The following is a 14,601-nucleotide window of genomic DNA, read 5'->3' as shown; positions in this document are numbered from 1 at the left end:
GCTGCAGGGTTTAACATCAATTTGCACTTTAGCATTAAGATTAACCTTCTGGGTGTTAAAGAAGGCAGCAACATACAATGCATGGAAGACCTCCCTGGAAGCCATTATGCAGGATTTTGATCAGCACTGACACAAGTGCATATGCAGCTGAGAACAGCTCTGGTATTTAAACAGTAAATCCACATTGAGGCAGAACTGAATAAGCCAGTGGCAGTTTGATTAGTAAATCATTAGTTGTGAGATCTTTACAACTTAATACCCCTGAAAATGTTGGTACTGGCAGATGAGTCTATATGAAGAGAAATATTTTCCCTATAGTTGTAGAAGGCACAAAGCGTCCGACAGCTTCTAAAAGCGGATTTGTCACTCTGGGATGACCCTTTTCTCAAATGGAAATTGAAACAATACTGTATATAAAGGCTAACAGAATGTAGTATAGTAAACAAGCTTTAGTTTTTTTTATTTACCAAACATATGTGTCTCCAATTCTGTCTTTCTATATCCATTTGCATTACCAAGTACCAAGCACAGATACAGATTTTTTCCTGTATGAACTAGTAATATTTTCCACCCGGCACGTATGTATAGTAACGGGATGACAAATAAAATACTAGATCCTTTTTATTTCTTACCCTTATTATTAACATTTAGGGTTTGTAGAGTCTGGGTGTGCAGCGTTCAATCATTTAAAAGTGGTTTATATTTAAATTACAGTATTTAAAATAAATCAGTATATGAGATATCAAGTTCCTGAATATACTAAACCTTTTCCTGACAATGAATGAGTGAAATTGAACAACCCATTTGACGGATTCTCTTTGGATAAACCATTCTTTTAGAATCTCCTTAATTTCTTATTGTAGCGGCATAGAAGTCAGTAGTGTGGATATAAAGTCCAGTTTATGAGTAGTTGTCTCAGGTTGTGTGCAACTTTAGTGATTGCACCCAGCTTTGGAGTTTTAGGGCAATGAGGCCACTTTTTGATTCCACTTTGATCAGATTTTCACTTTTATCCACCATATTGATAGTAGCTGAAAAAGCAGAAAACAAATCAGTTTAGAAACATATTTTGTTTTACTTTAGTAACCAGTAATAAACAAGAAATCTAATTTTACCTTGTATGTTAATGTCATTTTTTTTTGTTTAAATAATTTTTATTGAGGTTAAAGTCACAATACAACATCACTGCGATACATCAAAATATGCATGGATACAGAAGGAAAAAACATAATTTATGCTTACCTGATAAATTTATTTCTCTTGTGATGTATCGAGTCCACGGATTCATTCTTACTTGTGGGATATTCTCCTCCCCTACAGGAAGTGGCAAAGAGAGCACCCACAGCAGAGCTGTCTATATAGCTCCCCCCTTAGCTCCACCCCACAGTCATTCGACCGAAGGCTAGGAAGAAAAAAGGAGAAACTATAGGGTGCAGTGGTGACTGAAAGTTTTTTTTTAAAAAAAATATATGCCTGTCTTAAAAAACAGGGCGGGCCGTGGACTCGATACATCACAAGAGAAATAAATTTATCAGGTAAGTATAAATTATGTTTTCTCTTGTAAGATGTATCGAGTCCACTGATTCATCCTTACTTGTGGGATACCAATACCAAAGCTTTAGGACACGGATGAAGGGAGGGACAAGACAGGAACCTTAAATGGAAGGCACCACTGCTTGTAGAACCTTTCTCCCAAAAATAGCCCCCGAAGAAGCAAAAGTATTGAATTTGTAAAATTTTGAAAAAGTATGAAGTGAAGACCAAGTCGCCGCCTTACAAATCTGTTCAACAGAAGCCTCATTTTTAAAAGCCCATGTGAAAGCCACAGCTCTAGTAGAATGAGCAGTAATTCTTTCAGGAGGCTGCTGGCCCGTAGTCTCATAGACCAAACGGATGATGCTTTTCAGCCAAAAGGAAAGAGGTAGCGGTAGCCCTTTGACCTCCCCGTTTACCAGAATAAACAACAAACAAAGAAGATGTTTGACGGAAATCTTTAGTTGCTTGTAAGTAGAACTTTAAAGCACGAACCACATCAAGATTGTGTAACAGACGTTCCTTCTTAGATGAAGGATTAGGACACAAAGAAGGAACCACAATCTCTTGATTGATATTCTTAATAGAAACAACCTTAGGAAGAAACCCAGGTTTGGTACGTAAAACCACCTTATCTGCATGGAAAACAAGGTAAGGTGAATCAAATTGTAAAGCACATTGCTCAGAAAGTCTTCGAGCCGAAGAGATAGCTACTAAAAACAAAACTTTCCAAGATAGAAGCTTAATATCTATGGAATGCATAGGTTCAAACGGAACCCCTCGAAGAACTTAAAGAACTAAGTTTAGGCTCCATGGCGGAGCAACAGGTTTAAATACAGGCTTGATTCTGACCAAAGCCTGACTAAATGCTTGAACGTCTGGAACACCTGCCAGACGTTTATGAAGTAGAATAGACAAAGCAGATATTTGTCCTTTTAGGGAACTAGCAGATAATCCCTTCTCCAAACCTTCTTGGAGAAAAGACAATATTCTAGGAATCCTAATCTTACTCCAGGAGTAACCTTTGGATTCACACCAATAAAGATATTTGCGCCAAATCTTATGATAGATCTTCCTGGTGAAAGGCTTTCTAGCCTGAAACAGGGTATCAATGACCGACTCAGAGAAACCACACTTTGATAGAATCAGGCGTTCAATCTCCAAGCAGTCAGACACAGAGAAATTAGATTTGGATGCGTGAACGGACCTTGGATTAGAAGGTCCCGCCTCATTGGCAGAGTCCACGGTGGAACCGAGGACATGTCCACTAGGTCTGCATACCAAGTCCTGCGTGGCCACGCAGGTGCTATCAGAATTACCGAAGCTCTCTCCTGCTTGATTCTGGAAGGAGAGGAAACGGTGGAAATACATAGGCTGGATTGAAGGACCAAGGAACTGCTAGAGCATCTATCAGTACCGCCTTGGGATCCCGGGACCTGGACCAGTAGCGAGGAAGTTTGGCATTCTGACGAGACGCCATCAGATCCAATTCTGGTGTGCCCCATAGCTGAATCAGCTGAGCAAATACCTCACTCCCCCAGATGAAAAGTCTGACGACTTAGAAAATCCGCCTCCCAGTTCTCTACTCCTGGGATGTGGATCGCTGAGAGATGGCAAGAGTGATCCTCTGCCCACCGGATTATTTTGGTTACCTCCATCATCGCTAGAGAACTCCTTGTTCCTCCTTGATGATTGATATAAGCTACAGTCGTGATGTTGTCCGACTGAAACCTGATGAATTTGGCCGCAGCAAGCTGAGGCCACGCCTGAAGCGCATTGAATATCGCTCTCAGTTCTAGAATGTTTATCGGAAGGAGTGCTTCCTCCCGAGACCATAAGCCCTGTGCTTTCAGGGAATTCCAGACTGCACCCCAACCTAGCAGGCTGGCATCTGTGATTACAATGAGCCACTCTGGCCTGTGGAAGCACATTCCCTGAGACAAGTGGTCCTGAGACAACCACCAGAGAAGAGAATCTCTGGTCTCCTGGTCCAGATGCAGTTGAGGAGATAAATCTGCATAATCCCCATTCCACTGTTTGAGCATGCATAGCTGCAGTGGTCTGAGGTGTAGGCGGGCAAAAGGAACTATGTCCATTGCCGCTACCATGAGTCTGATTACCTCCATATACTGAGCCACTGATGGCCGAGGAATGGAATGAAGAGCTCAGCAAGTGGTTAAGAGTTTTAACTTTCTGACCTCCGTCAGAAATATTTTAATTTCTACCGAGTCTATCAGAGTCCCTAGGAAGGAAACTCTTGTAAGAGGGAAGAGAGAACTCTTTTTTATGTTCACCTTCCACCCGTGAGATCTCAGAAAAGCCAACACGAATGTCCGTGTGAGACTTGGCTAGCTGGAAAGTCGACGCCTGAATTAAGATGTCGTCTAGATAAGGTGCCACTGCTATGCCTCGTGGTCGTAGAACCACCAGAAGGGACCCTAGCACCTTTGTGAAAATTCTGGGAGCCGTGGCCAACCTGAAGGGAAGGGCCACAAACTCTGATAATGCCTGTTTAGAAAGGCGAATCTGAGGAATTGATGATGATCTCTGTAAATAGGGATGTGTAGATACGCATCCTTTAAGTCCACGGTAGTCATATATTGACCCTCCTGGATCAGAGGTAGAATAGTCTGAATAGTCTCCATCTTGAATGATGTAAATCTGAGGAACTTGTTTAGAATTTTGAGATCCAAGATTGGTGTGAAAGTTCCCTCTTTCTTGGGAACCACAAACAGGTTTGAATAAAACCCTAGCCCCTGTTCCTCTTTTGGGACTGGGCAGATCACTCCCATGATATGTAGGTCTTCTACACAGCGTAAGAACGCCTCTCTCTTTGTCTGGTTTACAGACAATCGAGAAATGTGAAATCTCCCCCTTGGAAGGGAGCCCTTGAATTCCAGAAGATATCCCTGGGACACAATATCTAAAACCCAGGGATCCTGAACATCTCTCGCCCAAGCCTGAGCGAAGAGAGAGAGTCTGCCCCCTACCTGTTTACCCTTGTTCCAAGCCTGGTTAGGTCTCCAGACTGACTTGGATTGGGCAAAATTCCCCTCTTCCTTTGTAGCAGAGGAAGCTGAAGCGGGACCACTCTTAAAGTTCCGAAAGGAACGAAAATTATTTTGTTTGGTCCTCATCTTATTTGATCTATCCTGAGGAAATAATCTCTTTCAGTTCAGGCCCGAATAGGGTCTTACCCTTGAAAGGAATGTTCAAAAGTTTAGATTTAGATGACACATCAGCATACCAGGACTTACGCCATAACGCCCTGCGTGCTAAAATGGCAAAACCTGAATTCTTTGCCGCTAATTTAGCCAGTTGAAAAGAGGCATCTGTAATAAAAGAATTAGCCAACTTAAGGGCCTTAATTCTGTGAACAAGGAGACCCTCTAATTTTTTATCCATAGGATCTTTGAAAGCACAACTGTTCAAGCTTAAATTTAAAGGCCGTCATATCAGAATCTGTCTGAGGAAGCGTCTTTCCTGAATCAGAAATTTCTCCCTCAGATAACAAATCCCTCGCCCCTTCAGAGCATTGTGAGGGCATATCAGATACGGCTACTAAAGCGTGAGACGGCTCAGCATTTTTCCTTAACCCAGAGCTGTCCCGTTTTCCTTGTAAACCAGGCAGTTTGGATAAAACATCAGTGAGGGTTGTATTCATAACTGTGGCCATGTTTTGTAAAGTAAATGAATGTGACACACTAGAGGTACTTGGCGTCACTTGTGCGGGCGTTACTGGTTGTGACACTTGGGGAGAGCTAGATGGCGAACCCTCATTTACTTCTGACTGAGAATCATCTAGTGCTAATATATGTTCTTCATAGTTTAAAAACATATCAGTACAATTGGGACACATTCTAAAAGGGGCTTCCAAACATATTGAACAAGGGTTTTCCTTGGTGTCAGACATGTTAAACAGGCTAGTAATGTAACAAGCAAGCTTGGAAAACACTGTAATCAAAGTAAATAACACTTAGAGTTAAAACGGTACTGTGCCTTTAAGAGAAAAAAGTTGCACAAATTCTGCAAAACAGTGTAAAAAAGCAGTAAACTTAACGAAATTTTTACAGTAGCATCATAAAGCCTTAGTAACTTTGCACAGCTATGCAAATAAACAATTAACCCCTTAATGACAAAACCGGATTGAAAAAACGCCAAAACCAGTAAAAAGGACTTTCAGCACCTTGCCACAGCTCTGCTGTGGCGCCTACCTGCTCTTCAGAACAATTTGTGGGGGAAAAAACTTCTTTTACAGCCCTCAAACACAGCAGGAACCTCTGGAGAAAGTTAGAAATCACTAAAGCAAAGAAACTGTGCAACTAAGGCGCGAAAATAGGCCCCTCCCACCTCACTTGATGTTTTGAGGCCTATAAAACACCAGTGTCTCTTAATTAACCATGTGGGTTTAAAAAACCCAAAAACAAGCCACAATGACCCCTTTAGTCCCTTCAAAAAACGTTATAATTGCATAATTTACTGAATAAACAAAAACGTTTTTTCCTAACAGTGTCACCAGATTCGTTTTATGGATTACCAAACTGAGGGTGTGCCTAGATTCTCCGCTAATCTTAGAAGCTTATTTTAGCCCATTGTGGCGTATCTAAGTGTGTAATGGTATTAACAATTATATAGACTTTCAATAAAACAACAGCCCTCAACCAAACAACTGCTATTAGTGTTACATAAGACTGACGGCATACACTGATACCGTTTAAAAGTTGAAGAGTATAACCACTCAGCAAATAAAGGATACACAATAAGGAGTGTAGGTCAGGGGAAAAAAACAATAACCGAGCCAGATTAGCTCTGTTGTAGAAGTGTACCAGCTTCCAAACTGTAATATATGCTACGCAAGCAGAAATGTGCCGGCGTAAAAATAATCAAAAATCTTGCCAGCCGGGTGTGGGCCCTACACCCAACAGCAAGCAAACCATGAGGAAATACACATGACGCCTAATGTTAAGCTTTCAGAATACGCTATCCAACTTCTAATAGCATACACGTACAAAACTGCTGTAAAACCCCCATTCAATAAGTATGTGAACATTGTGTATTCTTTAAATATGGTTCATAATAAACAGGTTAAGTTGGTATCAGTATAGTTAACATCCCACAACCAATAAACATTTACACTGGCTTGCATAAAATAAATTAGGAGAAGTATAGCATAAACTACTTCATAAGGTATGGAGATTGAATCATAAATTATAGCACTTGTACTTTACATATTAAGGGCTAAAGGGCAAATATAAACCTCTAGGAGAACTATTAAGTCATTTACCAAAAGAGGCAATGATTTTAGCAAAATCCCATGGAATTGTAGTGTATAAGTTATACTCCAACTGTAACTCCCCTCTAGTGATGGAGAATGACAATTACCTCCTCCGTCAATGAATATTGCTTTAAAGCCATTTCCTACAGCATGAATACATTTTATGGAAGTAGCTCATGTGAAATAGGTATACATAATTTAATATATATCAGTAATGTGAACCTCTAGACCACATAACCTTCAAAGCTGTCTAGGTTCAGAGAAAGCAGAAACCATTTAACCAAATGCTATTGCAGCAATGAGATTCAGAGACTATATACTTATTACTAGGAGACTATACAAAAAATATAAAACACAATGCAAGCAAATTGTACTGACAGTAACAAAGCAAAGCTAAGCTAATAGTGAGTTAGGGATTCTGGCACCCCCTCAGTACGTATAATGAAGCAGGAGGGGGCCCCTGACACCATTCCACGGCGCCAGGACACCCCAAAAAGGAAGGAAGGAAGGAAGGAAGGAAGGAGGGGGGGGCAAAGGGAGGGGGAAAGGGGAAGGGAAGGTGAGGGAGAGGAGGTTAATCTTATGACATACCAAGGTATCATCCACATTCTGAGAACTTTGAGAGCCTTACTCATCCATATAACAAGGAGTGAGGGGGTAGGAAGCCAGCCGATATTCATAACAGAGATACTCTAGGGAGGCTGAATAACAAAAATGAAACTAAGGAAGTTATATAACAGTTTCGATTGCTACCGCACATTATGCTCATGACAGTAGTCTGAGAAAGGACATGGACAGCTCCCCATAATAATAAAAAAAAAAAAACATTGTTAGCGCTAAGAAACTTATATATAAACTTAAACATAGCAGTGGCCATATCATAATACAAACAAATGTAAATAAATTATATTTCGCATATAAGTACTTGCTCAAATCTATAGGTGCCTTCTCAATTTTTTATGGCTGATGAGTAAAGAAGGCACCAGGTACATTCATTAGCAGTAATCCAACATAGTGCTTTCAAGTTAAATGATATGTGTCCTGAATCGCTGGTAAAAAGAATTTTTTTTCCCATTTGTGTAAAATAAAAACTAACACAATAATTGAACACAGAATATTTCCATAGTTAATTCTCTAGCCAATACCAGACTTGTAGAAACAGGATTCAGTCTCTTTCAGAAACCTCCGGTCTGAAATGGCCTTCATCGCACTAAAGGGGGATTCAGCTTGTGGGGCCGTGGCCAAGGCCGTGCAAGAATTCGCTCAAGCTGAAGGAGGTTAGCTATCAGAAACCCTCTATCAGCCACCCCCTTCCAGCAAACGGCATCTGTCGTGTGACCAAAGTCACAGTCGCATGTCACTTCTCCATCTCCTGCGGTGTCCAGAGACTGAACAGGGACCATCGTGTGAGCTGGCTCTAGGCACTTCCCATTATCAACCGCAGTGGTCAGTGTTTGATGCGGTTCCCCGCATTCAAATCGTGCCTTGTGTTTTCCAGTTAGATCTGCCCATGTATCTCAAGTGAGATCTTGTCTAGTAGAGTTGCTGATTGCGGCTCTTAAGGTTCCGACAAGGCCATTATGGTGCCACTTTAGGAGAGAGCCGAGTTCAGATAAGATATTAGCGGCTGAGTCCATAATTTATGGAGAGATTGGTAGTGCTACAACTTCAGAGATTTACAATGTGCGCTGAGCACACCTTTGATGAGATGCGTAGCAGCTCCCACAAACAGTCCTCTAGGGCTTAAAAGAAGTAGTCATATTAAACTTGTATGATGACTCCCATACTAATACAGCAGTCTACCACGTGGCTGCCCCTTCTGTTTCAGATTAGGTTTGCAGACCAATTCCAAATTTCTAGTGTCCCTTAAGTTTCAAAGTGATCGTCCATGTGTTGACATACGAAGTCCTAAATAAAACAGTCGCCAAAGTAGGTTCCACACTAGGGAGCTTCCACGTGGAGGAGAAAATGGCTGCTCTCCACTAATCAAGTCATTAGTCGGCCCAAAAAAAACAGTTACTTTCACTTCTCTGTGGCCACCATTCGATGCCCCCAAGGTTCCTAACCCTCTCTTCAGAAACAATGGGTGCCTGAGGGATGAAATTGAGCTGGGCTGATGGTCAATGAAATAAAATTGTAGACATTTTCAGCAGAGCTGAAGCGAAGTGCGACCATTCAGTTCCCAGGCTTGCTCCGCCCCCCGTTTATGTCATTTTTACTACCCACCCACAAAACTCTGAGATAGATTACAAGTGGCGGTGCATTATTTTGCAAATTTGCAGGTATTTGACATTGGTTAAAAATAAGATTAATGGGTTTTTTTTTGCCAGGCCTCCAAATGAAAATGCATTATTCTACTGTTCTAATGTAAAGTGCAGGATGTTCTACTGTCCCAGTATGCAATTTATTATATACGTAAGACTATATCTGACCCCAACAGTCCCAAAACATCAATCAAAGTCAACACATCAAGGTAGATTTCTTTCCTAAGATATGGGGAGTCCACGACGTCCTGGCCAGCAGGAGGAGGCAAAGAGAACCACAGCAAAGCTGTTAAAGTATTACTTCCCTTCCCACAAACGCCAGTCATTCTCTTTGCCTTGGTGCATGGAGGAGGTGAAGTTTTGGTGTCTGAAGAAAATTGGATTTCTTTCGCTACAAGCAAGAATTGAACTATTTTAGAAAGCCAGAGTAAGTTTACTCTGTTCTTTCCTTTGTTTCAAAGATTGGGTCTAAGCGTAGTCCACGTTAATCTCTTCAGTAAGGGTAGTGGTGACTTTAAAGCAGTTAGGAACTTGTGAGGTGAGCATTGTTGCGTTTTCCCCAACATATTTGCTGCCCACGGTATAGAAAGCCAGAGTAGGTTTACACTGTTCTTTCTTTTTTCTACAGGTCTCTCTGAGGAGTATGTGTCCTCTCATACCGTGTAAGCTGTCCTCCTGCCGGACAGCTAGATGCAGGCGAGTGAACCTTTTGTCTTCTAGGTATGTGCACTTTAAAGGATCCTGCAAAAATTAATTGGGACATTATATATCCTAGTAGGATATTTCTTAGGGCAGAGTGCAGGCACTTGATGTGGCAATTTATGTGAGAGACTGCTTCCCCTTCATTGGTGATGAAGGGCTTAACCAGTTATGTGGGGCTCATTTTTTATTTGTATAAATGAGATTTGGTTGCAGACTTGAATGATATATAGGTCTTGTGAATCTGCACTGGTTTAACAGTCCCTGCAAGGGACGATATTGTACAAGGTGTATATATTTTGAGGATCTATCGGTTCTGGAAGCGAGCACTTGGGTTAAAGCTCTATACACTTCTCAGACCGATTTTGTGTGATCCTCTATTCTCTTCCGCTCCTAGTCGGAGCAGTGTTAACTTTTGTACTTTATGAGAGTAAGCACAGTTTGTTTGCGCGCATGTAACAGGCGCCATCTTGACTCCGCCTTCCTTCTTTAGCATCTAGTACGGAGCGGCTCCAGCTTCAGCAGTTTGCTGACTCCGGTCACATGACACCACTGCTTTATCCGTCTGTGACGGAACAGTGATATTGGCTCTGCCCCGAGTGTTAGTGCCTCAGTAATCTGAGGGGAAATGTTCTGAAAGAGGCAGCAAATTAGTTTTTCTCATACTAATAATGCCATACAACATTGCTTTTTAAGTTCTCTTACGGTATCTTATGACAGTGCACATATTCTACTCAAGTTCAGTGCATATTTTATAATAAAGTCCTTAATGTATAATATGGACTTTTGTTATTTTACTTTGGAACAGGGATCTGTTCCTGTATATTATTGCTTCTTATGGTTTTCACTTATTTTATAGAATTTAAAGTGACAGCTCAAATTTTTTAACCTGCTTCTTTTTTGTGCTGTTTTTTTGTGTAGTTTGTTCAAGGAGCTAAGGCTGCTCTTATGGACATACGTCTGCTCTGCCTTAAATTTTTAAATTATAAAATTGTAAAATTTTAAGAAAAATTCCTTTTTATTTTAAGCCTCATGTCTCTCAGGATGACGCTGTTCAGGCTATTCCACAGTTTCTCTTTAAACGTCCCAAGCTTTCATGGCGTCACATACAGTGCCCTGCGGTTCCTCTCAGTCTCCTGGAGGAGTTTATTTGCCGGCAGAAATTGCTGCCCAGTTATCTTCAGCGGTATCTGCAGCATTATTTGTTTTTCCTATACTAAGGGAAATCGCAAGAGGAAATTTGGAGATTCAGATAGTAGGTTTCTGTTCCACCTGTTACTACTCAGGTTGCCCTTCCTCCAAAGGTCTGAGGAGGAGGATACGTCGGTAGCTTCTGAGGGTGAAATCTCAGATTTGGACAGTATAATTCCTTCATCTGATGCTCAAGAAGTATCCTTCAGATTTTAGCTTGAACACCTCTGTGTATTATTAAAGGAGGTTTTGGCTACTTGGGACAACTTTGATACGCTGTTGTTGTCAACCCTTGAGAATCAAGTTAATTTTATAATTATTAGGATTTCATTGTGGAAGTTTTTCCTGTTCCAGACCGTGCTAGGAGATATATTTTTTTTATCAGGAATGGGAGTAGTCTGGGGTTCCTTTCCCCCCCCATCTCCTGTCTTTAAAAAGATGTTTCCTGTCGCTGTCTCCATTGAATATCATGGCCCACGGTGCCTATAGTAGAAGGGGCAATTTCTACTCTGGCTAAGAGAACTTTGATCCCTATAGAGGATAGCTGCTCCTTTAAGGATCAATAGACTGTACAACCCTAGCTAAGCTTAAATGTTATGTGAACAGCAGACTATGGCGTAAAGGGAGTCTGCAGAAAGAACTAAGCTGGAGGCTTATAGTGCGACACCTTGTCTGACTTTCATTTTAGTAGAGACTCCTTTGGAGGACTCCAGGACAGAATTAAGGCTGGAAGCCAAGATGTCTGGCTTTGCTGTGCTAGCCCGCAGGGAGTGGTGGTTAAAATCTTGGTCAGTGGCATTTTCCTCTAAGTCCAAGTTTCTGGTGCTTCCTTCCAAGGGTAAGACCTTGTTTGATATAGGAAAAAAGGTTATTTTCTACCACAAGACAAGAAGAATAGACCTAAAGGATGTCATAGTAGGAACTTGCAGCCAAGTCTAAATCCACGTGAAGGGTTTGACCCCAATCCGGGATCGGACCAAGTGGGGGACTGAATCTCCGTTTTTCTTTAAAAATGAATACGAGATGTCCCAGATAGGTTGCGGACATATTATCTCAGGGTTACTAAATAGAATTCTTGCCTTTTCTCCCAGAGGCAGGTTCCACCTCTCATATATATCTGTGGTCCAGATAACAGAGGCATTTTTAATTGCATTTGGGACCTTTTTCACTGGGAGGGATAGTCTCAGTTCCTGTTAGGGAACAGATTCTAGGATTTTACTTATTCCTGTTCGTGTTTCCCGAAAAGGAAGGAGTTATTAGAGTTTTTCTCAGGGTACCGTCCTTCAAATGGAAACCATTGGTTCCATTCTTCCTTTGGTCCAAAAGAGTCAGTTCATATTGACCATAGATCTAGAGGACGCATATCTTCAAGTTTCCTGAGATTTGCCTTCCTATCAAACACTTTCAGTTTGTGGCTTTTTCCTTTGGCCTTGCCACGGCTCCCAGGGGGGGGGGCTATCTTGGCAGTGATCAGGTTTTGAGGAAATGCGGTGGCATCCTTCCTGGACGAAATAATGGTTCAGACGCCGTCTTTTTAACAATCAAGTTCTCATACAGAGATCTTGGTTTTTTTTCTGCATTCCCACGAATGGGAAGTGGATCTGAAAATGAGTTCCCTTGTTCCAGCTACAGGGGTAGTTTTCTTAGGAACCATATTAGTTTCTCTATCTCTGAAAATATTTCTGACACAAATCAAAGATTATTTTCTCTTGCCTCTCTTTGCAATCTAAAAACTGTTTGGCCTTCAGTGGCTCTATGTAGGGAGGTAATTGGTCTGATGGTCGCTTCATTGGACATCATCCCTTTGCTCGATTCCATTTGAGAGCTCTGCAGTTATGCATGCTCGGGCAATAGAACAGAGACCATTCAGATCTCTCAGAGGATAGATCTAGACCAGTCGACAAGAGACTCTGTTACGTGGAGGCTTCTCAGGTGCTTATGTCTCAGGACACATGTTTCTGGAGACTTTCCTGGGTGTTTAGGACCATGGACTCCAGCCTGCTGGGCTGGGGAGCAGTCTGGGATTCGTTTAAGGCGCAAGGACTTTGGACTCGAGAGGAGTCTGCTCTCCCATAATCATCTTGGAGTTGAGAGCGATTTACAATGTTCTGATGGCCTGGCCTCAGTTGTCCTTAGCCCGGTTTATCAAGCTCCAGTCGGACAATATCGCCTTCAGCAGCTTATATCAACCTCCAGGAAGGAACTCTGAGTTCCTTAACCATGATGGGGGTGGCTCCGTTTGTTCAGTGGGCGAAGCTCACAATTGCTGTCTATCTACCATCCACATTCCAGGAGTAACTGGGAAGCGAATTCCTGAACAGAAAGGCTTTTCATCCCGGGATGTGGACTTTCCATCCAGGGGTGTTCTCCAGGTTAGCCCTCAAATGGAGGGGTGCCGGATTGGGACTTGATGGTGTCTCGGCAGAAAGCCAAACATCCAAGGTATGGTTCAAAGTCAGAGATCCACAGGCCGCCCTGATAGATGTCCTGGCGGTTCCTTGGGTTTTCAGTCTAGCATACCTGTTTCCTCTGTTGTATCAAACATTAGAGAGCATCGGTTATTCTAATAGCCCCTGCGTGGCCTTGCAGAATCTGGTATGCAGACCTTGTGAAGATATTATCTCTTCCACTTTGGAGGTTTCCTCTGAGGAAGGACTTTCTAACTCAGGGTACATTCCTTTACTCAGATCTCGTTTCTCTGAAGCTGACTGCTTGGAGTTTGAACGTTTGGTTATGTCTGAAGAGAGTTTTTTTCTGAGGCGGTCATTGAGCCCATGATTCGGACTCACTAGCCTTTTTTCTAAAAAGATTTCCCATAAGATATGGAGTAAATATCTTTCTTGATATGAATCTAAGGGCTACTCTTGGAGTACGGTCAGGATTCCTAGGATTTTGTCTTTTCTCCAGGAAGGTCTGGAGAAGGGTCTGTCAGTCAGTAATATATTTATAATTAGTTTGGCTTTTGAGACTGCGGGTCATCAGCCTCCTGAGAAAATTACGGCTCATTCCACGAGGACCGTTTCCTTTTCTTGGGTTTTCAAGAATAAAGCTTCTGTGGAACAGATTTGCAAGGCTGCACTTTAGTCTTCTTTGCATACTTTTATAAAATTTTATAAATTTGTTATTTTTGCCACAGCTAAGGTCTTTTTTGGGAGAAAGGTTCTTCAAGCGGTGGTGCCTTCTGTTTAGGTCTTGTTTTCCCTCCCTAGTCATCTGTCTTCTAGCTTGGGTATTGGTTCCCAACAGTAAATGATGACGTTGTGGACTCACCATATCTTAGGAAAGAAAACTAAAGTTATGCTTAACTGATAAATTTATTTATTTCCGGATATAGTGAGTCCACGACACCAATGTTTTTTTTTTTAAGACAAGTTATTTTTTGACTAAACGTCAGGCACCTTTGTGTTATTCCTTTTTCCATTTCTCTTCGGTCGAATGACTGGGGTTTGTGGGAAGGGAAGTGATACTTAACAGCTTTGCTGTGGTGCTCTTTGCCTCCTCCTGCTGGCCAGGAGTAATATTCCCAACAGTAAATGATGACATCGTGGACTCACCGTATCCGGAAATAAATAAATTTATCAGGTAAGCATACATTTTTATTTTTTACCAATGTGGGACACCTGGGCGAATATGCCACAG

General features: G+C 41.8%; 1 protein-coding gene across 1 annotated transcript in view; it reads right to left on the bottom strand.

Moving 5' to 3' along the window:
- Window positions 1-434: 434 nt before the first annotated feature.
- FAM185A (family with sequence similarity 185 member A) overlaps window positions 435-14,601 on the bottom strand; it is a 162,503-nt gene continuing 148,336 nt past the window's right edge. The window contains exon 8 of the mRNA XM_053716535.1: window positions 435-1,031. Within this exon, the coding sequence (XP_053572510.1) occupies window positions 916-1,031 (116 nt within the window). The 3' untranslated portion in view covers window positions 435-915. The remainder of the gene's footprint in view (window positions 1,032-14,601) is intronic.

The sequence above is a fragment of the Bombina bombina genome, chromosome 6 (genome assembly GCF_027579735.1).
Source record: "Bombina bombina isolate aBomBom1 chromosome 6, aBomBom1.pri, whole genome shotgun sequence".
Lineage (NCBI taxonomy): Eukaryota > Metazoa > Chordata > Amphibia > Anura > Bombinatoridae > Bombina > Bombina bombina.
This window is presented reverse-complemented; position numbering and strand designations above follow the sequence as displayed.